Source organism: Perissodus microlepis, chromosome 23, assembly GCF_051167445.1.
Source record: "Perissodus microlepis isolate ML-2025 ecotype Zambia chromosome 23, ASM5116744v1, whole genome shotgun sequence".
Lineage (NCBI taxonomy): Eukaryota > Metazoa > Chordata > Actinopteri > Cichliformes > Cichlidae > Perissodus > Perissodus microlepis.
In genome coordinates, this window is record NC_140482.1 from 312066 (window position 1) to 321398 (window position 9333).

The window sequence follows — 9333 nt, forward strand, 5'->3', positions numbered from 1 at the left end:
TACCAGTAAGCATGAAAAAGTAGGGAAAAGAACTAGTATGTAAGCACTGACTAGTACTGTAAAGTATATGTGTATATAGGGCAATCGTGGCTCAAGAGTTCGCAGTTCATCCTGTAATTGGAAGGTTGCCAGATTGAGCCCCGCCTCCGACAGTCTCGGTCGTTGTGTCCCTGGGCAAGACACTTCACCCGTTGCCTACTGGTGGTGGTCAGAGGGCCCGGTGGCGCCAGTGTCCGGCAGCCTCGCCTCTGTCAGTGCGCCCCAGGGCAGCTGTGGCTACAATGTAGCTGCCATCACCAGTGTGTGAATGTGTGAATGACTGAATGTAGTGTAAAGCTCTTTGGGGTCCTTGGGGACTAAGTAAAGCGCTGTACAAATACAGGCCATTTACTGTGCGTGTGTTTATGCTCAAGTGTATGAATAAATTAGTCAGTTTTAAACAGTTGCAATTTAAACAGTAGAAGAGTGGCACTATATTTATATATTTATAAAGGATTTCAAACAACAATTAATTGATGCTCAAAGCAGGTTTATTTAATTAATATTCAGATTTCCAATTAGTTCCAAATTCATTCAGCAGCAAATCACATCACCAGTCACTTCAAGGCTGTATGTATTATTGTAAGGTAGACCCTACAATAATACATACAGAGAACCCAACAATCATATGACCCCCTATGAGCAAGCACTTTGGCGACAGTGGGAAGGAAAAACTCCCTTTTTACAGGAAGAAACCTCCAGCAGAACCAGGCTCAGGTTGGGGCGGCCATCTGCTGCGACCGGTTGGGGTGAGAGAAGGAAGATGTTTGTTGTAGGTCTGATCGAAGGACTGATGTGATGGTAAGTTGTCTGCTGCTCCGCTTTGAATATTGAGAGATTAGTTGATGGATTTCAAGCCAAATTGTGCCCAAGTTTAAGACCATATTCGTTGGTTGTTTTTGTTGATGTTATTGTTTTGGGCTTTTTTTCCACAAGAATTTCTAGCTCCCCTAGAATTCTGGCCACCCAAACGATGATTGCTGCTGAGAGAGCACAAGGTTTTGTCCCCCTGTGTTATTCATATCAGTGCAGGGGGTTCTCCTTGAGAGGCGAGGGTCGAAAAAGGGATGCTTCAGAACCTCCGAGGGTGTTATGCGCTGATTTGCATCCAAGGCCAACATTTCTTTGATTAGCCTTACAAATAATGATTGGCCATTTTCCGGTCCTCGCCTAACCTTCAGCAGTTGTTCGAGGTCATCGAGACGCTTAAGTTTTATCCATCGAGTTTCCTTGGATCGATAATCTGTCTCGTATTGAAATTGTTCTTGGGTCTTAAATGTCCAGCGCTGTTCGTTGTAGTTATCCTCGATGAAATAGCAGTCAGTGTAGAAGCCAGACTTTAGAAGATGATCTGGTAGCTGACCCTGAGTTTCAATTATGAATTTCAAAACATCATAATCGTCTTCCCCAGGATAGAGAGGCACCCCTGTAGCAAGCTCCACAGCTACCAGCCCCAGAGACCACATGTCAATTGCTTCATCGTATGGAATGCCAAGCATAACCTCAGGTGCACAATAACCAACCGTCCCCACACGGTCACCAGGAATCACTGCAGAAGCAGGACATGCGAGGCCAAAGTCTATGAGTTTGACTTTGACGGGAGACTCATTGCGGTTCACAACCATGATGTTTCCAGGTTTGAGGTCAGCATGAACTATTCCCACAGAACCCAGGTGGAACAGAGCATTTGCGAGCTGATGCAAAATTGGCCTGAGTTCTCTCATTGGGAGACCTCGGTTATTCCGGTCCCCAATGTAGTCCCACAGGCTTTGGTCGAGGAGTTCGAAATTCAAGCAAATGCGCTCTCCATCGAGGAAATAGCCGTTCCATTCGACAATGTTGCACCTGTCTGGATCCAAGCGTCGTAGCTGCTCCAGGATGAAAATTTCCAGTTTTGCCTGGAGCAGAATTTCAGGGTCGCTCTTGTTGACTTTAATAGCAACAGTTTGTTTGTTTTTTGTATCGCGACATCTGGTTACCAAACCAAAGCCTCCTTCTCCAAGGAAGGCCTCTACCACGTGGTGATCTCCTAAAATGGTCCCTTCCGTTATTTGAAGATCATCTTCAGAGGCAGATGGGTTGGCTGAGGTGTTGATGTCTCCTTTTTGAGGAAATTCAACTGAGTTTTGGAAACTGCAGCTGAATTTTTGCGATCCCTGACTTTTCCAGCTTGAAGGCTGCTGAGAGAGCACAAGGAGTTCTCCCCCTGTGCTATTCATGTCAGTGCAGGGGGTTCTCCTTGAGAGGCGAGGGTCGAAAAAGGGATGCTTCAGAACCTCCGAGGGTGTTATGCGCCGATTTGCATCCAAGGCCAACATTTCTTTGATTAGCCTTACAAATAATGTTTGGCCATTTTCCGGTCCTCGCCTAACTTTCAGCAGTTGTTCGAGGTCATCGAGACGCTTAAGTTTTATCGATCGAGTTTCCTTGGATCGATAATCTGTCTCGTATTGAAATTGTTCTGGGGTCTTAAATGTCCAGCGCTGTTCGTTGTAGTTATCCTCGATGAAATAGCAGTCAGTGTACAAGCCAGACTCTAGAAGATGATCTGGTAGCTGACCCTGAGTTTCAATTATGAATTTCAAAACATCATAATCGTCTTCCCCAGGATAGAGAGGCACCCCTGTAGCAAGCTCCACAGCTACCAGCCCCAGAGACCACATGTCAATTGCTTCATCATATGAAGTGCCAAGCATAATCTCAGGGGCACAATAACCAATTGTCCCCACAGCACCACCAGGAATCACTGCAGAAGCAGGACATGCGATGCCAAAGTCTATAAGTTTGACTTTGACGGGAGACTCACTGCGGTTCACAACCATGATGTTGACAGGTTTGAGGTCAGCATGAACTATTCCCACAGAACCCAGGTGGAACAGAGCATTTGCGAGCTGATGCAAAATTGGCCTGATTTCTCTCATTGGGAGACCCTGGTTATTCCGGTCCCCAATGTAGTCTGACAGGCTTTGGTCCAGGAGTTCGAAATTCAAGCAAATGCGCTCTCCATCGAGGAAATAGCCGTTCCATTCGACAATGTTGCACCTGTCTGGATCCAAGCGTCGTAGCTGCTCCAGGATGAAAAGTTCCAGTTTTGCCTGGAGCAGAATTTCAGGGTCGCTTTTGTTGACTTTGATAGCAACAGTTTGGTTCTTTTTTGTATCGCGACATTTCGTTACGACACCAAAGCTTCCTTCTCCAAGGAAAGCCTCCACCACGTGGTGATCTCCCAAAATGGTCCCTCTAGATATTTCAAGCTCATCTGAGCCGAAGGATGGGTTGGCTGACATGGTGTAATGTGTCTGTTTGCGCTGTAAATTGGTGAGAAACAAAACTGAACTTGTTTTGGTTTCTCCTGTAAATTGCTCTCAAAACTTCTCGAAAGGGTTTTAGTTGCTGCAGGTCAACGTCCGTTAAGCATAAAGTAACAGGTGAGCGCTCCTATTTATGGGTTTTGGGATCAAAGTAAAGTTATGACGTCAGAAAGGATCGAAGCAAAGTTACCACTCAAAAGCGATCGAAGCATTCTAATATGTGCGCATGCGCACATATTAGAAGCATCGAAACGATTCTAATATGTGCGCATGCGCACACACGTGCTTTTTGTGTAATATTGTTCACACTAAATTTGACCCTAATCAATTTAATATCAGTCAGTCAAAGAAAATGTTAGTTTTGGAAAATTTTAAAATGACATAACTGACAGTTAAAAATTTTTTGTTCATGTATTTGTATTGTTTTCGGGGGTTTTTTGCATACCATGTCAAGCTTTTCTGTATATAGTCATGTCGTAGATTTCGGAGCAAACAAGAAATTGAATTGGATTTTAATATTGCAGTGCTTGGATTTCGGATTTGGTGCTTAAAACTTCTTGAAACTGTAACCGTATTTCATTCACCACAAATAACTATCGGATTGAATAGTTTCTTATCAGATAGAGAAATAAAATGAGTCGCAAAGTCTAAAAGCAACATTTCTCTGCCTGGGCTGTACCTCTGCACGTTAGTCTGTTTCAATGTGTGACCCCCCACCCACTCCCTGATCAGTCGGGGGTGAGTGCACTAATGTGCCTGGAGGCCGTTTTAATGAGTGTTTGCTGGAAAACGAAAAATACAAGAAGGATTTGTACGTTTTCACAACGGGGGAGTTGCGTAAGTACTAGTAATTAATTTTCTCGAGTGTGTACGTTACACATGTTATTTTTAAAAAATTGGTATTATTATTTTGCTAGCTAGCAAACTCGCGGGATAAAGGATTGAAGTGCACTCAGTGCGATACAATACGGTGCCGCTATTCTAACAGTTAGTTATTGCAGGGTAACTTGTAGAATATGCTGTGAATTTAACCAAGATTACACAGCAGTAGCAGTAATACGAGTTACTTCCCTCAAGTGAAAGCGTTAAACGTTAGCCCGATGCTTAACTAGCCAACGTCAGGCTTTCTGATTGAAGGCTAAAAGCGACGTTGTCACCAAGTAAACAGAATATTGATGATATTTTTGTGTATTGCTGCAGCTTTTTCAAGTATTAACCTGGTGTCTTTGGGAACACCTTAGGGGGAAATGACGGTAATTTGACTGAACCATATGGGAACAAAGAATAGGCACTTTTTTGTGCTACCGAAGTTTCCTCCTTTCATTCAAAATCTGTTTATCATTAAACAATTTAAACATAATGGCTTCAAGCTCACATTGAGGCCTGTGGGGCACTATCAGCCACTGAGACAGTAGACAAGTGACTATTTCACACTTTAAGGCTGCCTGTTTATTTAAGGGAGATGAACAGTACATTATAACTGTACATAATAATATCAATGATGATAGATTAAATAAATAGGTTTTTGAAAGACGCTTGTGCATTTTTAAAGTCTAAAGTGTTGCATTGATCTGAGTATGTCATCTGTTCAAAGCCTCTCCCAGTCAGTGCTGTTCTCTATGCCTGTCTTACTCTACATGATGTTATTAGCACAAACACTTTAAAGGTGATAATTAGGTCTACAACAATAACACAGACTGCAATGTAGTTAAGCGTCTTACAGTTAGTTTTGAATGAATGAACTTAAAAAACAACACAAGCAAAGATCTGTCTCCTCCTGTTTTTTGTGTCACATAAGAAAGAAGCATCAATATCTGATGAGAAGACTTATTCATTTGGCCTTTCACGTGGTCTTACTCAGGTGATGCGAAGTGAAATATGCATCCTTTTTATGGTAATGTGCTGGAAAAGTTTGAAAATGGACATTAAACGTGCTTACAAAGTGCTTGAATTTGACCCTGAAAGGTGTATGAACCCAGAAAAAGTCACACTTGGACTAAAAAACTCTCATAGCAAGTTAATCATATTCAATTGATTTGATGCTTTCAGCACAAAATTTAGCCACACAGTCAGGACAGCGTCTGATTTGCCTTCATCGGTAAACGTGTTTATGCAGTACATAGTAACAGTGTGGCTGAGTCCTCTGGTTCAAATCAGTTCCAGTACATTTGGAGATGTAAGTCTTAACCTTTCACATGCATCGGGAAGGAAAATACAACCAACATTTAAATGTCTTAATTCAATTTATTTTAAGTGTCTTAATGAGCTGCTGCATGTGAAAGTTAGCAACCGTTGATTTTACTGGCCAACAGTTACTCAGTGTTAGCTCATTACTCTTTACTCTGAGTTGTTGGAAGAAAGCTTGTCTGTTGTTGGTTAATCTGATTCCTGAGCGCTTGTGTTTGTGCTCAGCCAAAGACGTTGTTTTTTTAAAATGATGAAGCAGCTCCGCTCTCTATAGTATTTATTTGTTGGAGGGAATGTGTTTTGATCATCCTCATGTTCATTTCCAACATGATATTCTTATTCTTGGACTCTACTAGAGTAGCTTTGCATGCTTCTTTATCTTAAACGAAGCTCCTCTTTTTCTCCTCTGCCTGAAAAACAGGGGTTGTGGCTTTAAGCTAACTTTACTCTTATTGGTTGATATTAAAAAGACTTGCTATTAATGATCAAGGCTTTTTTAATATCATGGATCGGGTGTTCTTTTTATTCATGCTTTTTTCTGGGGTCTATGATGGATATTTTTGCATAAATTAAGATCTGATTAAAAATATTAGTCTCACACGTTGCATTAATTTCATTCAAAAGTGAGTCAGGTAGGTGTTAAGTAGAAATACAGCAGAATAGTGAAATTAATCTTGTATTTATCGTCTAATCTTGATCACATGTTCAGCGCTCGTAAAAATATATTTGGAAAACAAAAATATTTGTGCTTATTATTTAGTTTATTTATTACAGAGGAAAAAAACATGACACTCTTCCTCACCACTTCCATTCAACCTCTTTCCTCAGGACTCATTTTAAGCTGCGTACAGAAGGATTCAATCAGTCTGCAGAACACACACATGCATCTGCTTCAGTGGCAATGAATGAAAACATCTGGCTGTGTTATCATGCATACTGAAATAGGAAAATAAAGTAAGATGAATGAGTTGAGCGCTCTGAGCTGGATGTCTTTCTGAAGTACAACTCTCCTGCCTCTGAGCTTCATGTGAAATGTCTTTACTTGCTCAAATTTAATCTCGTAAAAGTCGATCAGAAAACTTATGAAAGCGTGTCTAACTTCCTGGGATCTAACTCATTTTAGATATTTGTTTCTATGTGCTGCGTGTGTTATTTGTTATTCAGATGTGAAGTTTAAAAAGGTTTAGCTGAGTCTTCATTTAATAAATGTTATTTCTGGGGTTTTGTTTTGCTTGCTAATCGTCGATACTGTGACGGTGTGTCACTGTACAGATCCTCCAGGGAAAATGTTTTTGTTTTTTCACATTTTGACTGTTGTGATTCATTATTTCCACCTTTCAATCTTTCCCGTTTCATTATCTAACACACACATTATTCTCTCCCACTGCGCTCCGACTTTTTAATTCTTTCAAAAAAACATTTGATCTGCACAGTACTGCCGAAGTGCAGCGATACATTGTGAAGTGCACATTTCCATTTCTCATACAGTACCGAGCAAAAGTCTTGAACCACCCCCTTATTTTTTCATGTTTTGCCAGGTCAGTCTGTGTTAACGGTGTTATTAACTGCATTCTTCAACTAAAGAAGTGAGAACAAATGATGTGGGGTCTTGTTTTTTTGCAATAGGCTGCAAGTAAATGTGTAAAGATACAATTTCAAATTGGTTCTTTGTTAAGTTTTCTGGTCCTTTCCGTGACTTAGGTGTCTGTTTATGTTTGAATGTTTCAGAGATTAGTGTGAAGGGTCTTAACAGACAAAAACTGGTCAAATACAAGCCCTGGATTAAAAATCAGAAACACTTTAAAAAGCCTGGAGAGCTATTCCTTAATACCACTTTAAAGATTACAGGGAAGTCCGGATCCCTGGAAGCAAATGAGGGATGGCTCAAGACTTTTGCACAGTGCTGTACATGTCATGTTCCCTGTTTTATAGCTCAGCTCAAACTGACACGTTCTCACTAACTGCTTCTCATTTTCTCCACAGTAAACTTTGACCACTTCCAGATACTGCGGGCCATCGGGAAAGGAAGCTTTGGAAAGGTAATGCGGCCTCCATTTTTCACGCGACTTGTATATTGTTTGCCCTTAATTACCCACCACAGTCGTCATCTCTAAAGAATCGGTGCAAGCGAAGCGAAATGTGCTGGGATTACACTTTAGTTCTCGTGTGCTGCTGTTATTTAATAACAGTTATAAATGCAGCTTATGTAATTATTTCTATAAAGTCAGTTAGAGGAGAGCCGATTTATATTTCATCTCACTCAATCTAGGTGGGAATTTTGACCCCACGTCTCAATTTAATTACACAGCAGCAAAATTCTGCGGCTCTATTTGTCATCGCGCTCAACGGTTGGGCTGAAGGCAGGAGGAGAACTTGGTGTGTGTGTGTGTGTGTGTGTGTGCGCTGCATTTTGTGAGACCAAATTACCCACAGCTCTTTTCAACCTTGTCACAGGTGCCAAAATCACCGCTGGTGGCCATTGTTGATAAAACCGTCATTTTGGATTAACTTGTGGGCCATTTTCTTTCACCTCCTGCCGAAGAATTCCTTTGTGTACACATTGAACGTCTGGATGAGACTTCAGTAATGAATTCAGGACTGTGTGTGTGTGAGATACACAATTGGGGCTCCAGAGATTGGAATAGTTTACCTTCATTTTAAATATCACTGCCCTGTGCACATTGTCGGCTTTAAAATTCAAACTTAAAGAGTTTGTAAGTAAACTGGCTGAGATGAGACAGACGATGCACCGGGTCCTCGTCTGAGTGCTGGCTTTCAGTTGTGCTGTCTCTCTTCCCCAGCCATGCACACACAGACACTGTGCTACACTTACACAGTGAGACAGATGCTCACAGAGACGTCCAGATACATTTTGTCCTTGCTGGAGGTCATCTTGTGTGTGTTTTCTGGCCCACTGTGGCCTCACACCGAGCTCCTGCTGTTTTTTGAACACTTTAACAGCTAACAACTTTTAGCTTCCTGTTGAACACACTTAAGTGGGGGAGGTGTTATTATTAGTGGTAAATGATTTGTGTATTTGTTGGATGCACCTCAGAGCAACAGGAAACATGACACGACACGCTCCAGTAACCTGCAGTCTTTACAGTGAGGACACACAAACATTAACCCTCTGCTCCTTACAGAAACTCTCTAAATCCTTTAAGTTTCTTGACTGCCACTTGGAAAGTTGAAACTTCAGCTCCCTCCACAGATTTTCTACATTACTGATGTCTGGAGGTGGATCAGCTGTGAGAGGGCGCTGCTCTTGTGGCGACCTGCAGCAGGTGTTTATTGGCATTTTCTTTCTCTTTTTCTTTTTGTTTTTACCTTTGTTTTAACTCTGTTCTTAACCGTGGTTTTAACTTTTTATGAAGTTTATTTTGCCGAGATGGAGATCTTCTACACCTTAGTTTTATTGTTGTTGGCGATATTCACCTGGAGTCATTCACTCTCACTGACAATCACTTATACACGCGAGGAACTACTTGGATTACGGTGGTCCTGTTTGTCTATGTACGACTCTTCTAATGCTCGGACAGATGTGATTCTTGGTGAGGATTTATTTTCCCGGTCAAAGACTAATTTTGGAAAGCCCCGCCACTTGAGAAAACGCGGAAAGAAAGGCGGCGTGCGTCAGCGTGTAAGAAAACTTCGGAGGAAGAGTCGTGTTCCTCTGCCTTCTATGATTCTGGCCAATGTCCAATCTCTTAGGAACAAAACGGATGAATTACAAGGAAATGTGCTTCATCTACGGGAATACAGGGAGGCTTGTCTGATGGCGCTTACCGAGACGTGG

General features: G+C 41.7%; 1 protein-coding gene across 1 annotated transcript; it reads right to left on the minus strand.

The window, feature by feature from the left end:
• Positions 1-571: 571 nt before the first annotated feature.
• On the minus strand, positions 572-3478 carry LOC146360586 (uncharacterized). The gene has a single exon (XM_084921550.1). The coding sequence runs from the start codon at positions 3324-3326 to the stop codon at positions 990-992; it is 2337 nt and encodes a 778-aa protein (XP_084777676.1). The 5' UTR covers positions 3327-3478; the 3' UTR covers positions 572-989.
• Between the last annotated feature and the right edge of the window lie 5855 nt (positions 3479-9333).

Excerpts from the sequence above, each read along its gene's own strand:
- LOC146360586 (XM_084921550.1), bottom strand. The coding sequence starts at position 3,326 with ATGTCAGCCAACCCATCCTTCGGCTCAGATGAGCTTGAAATATCTAGA.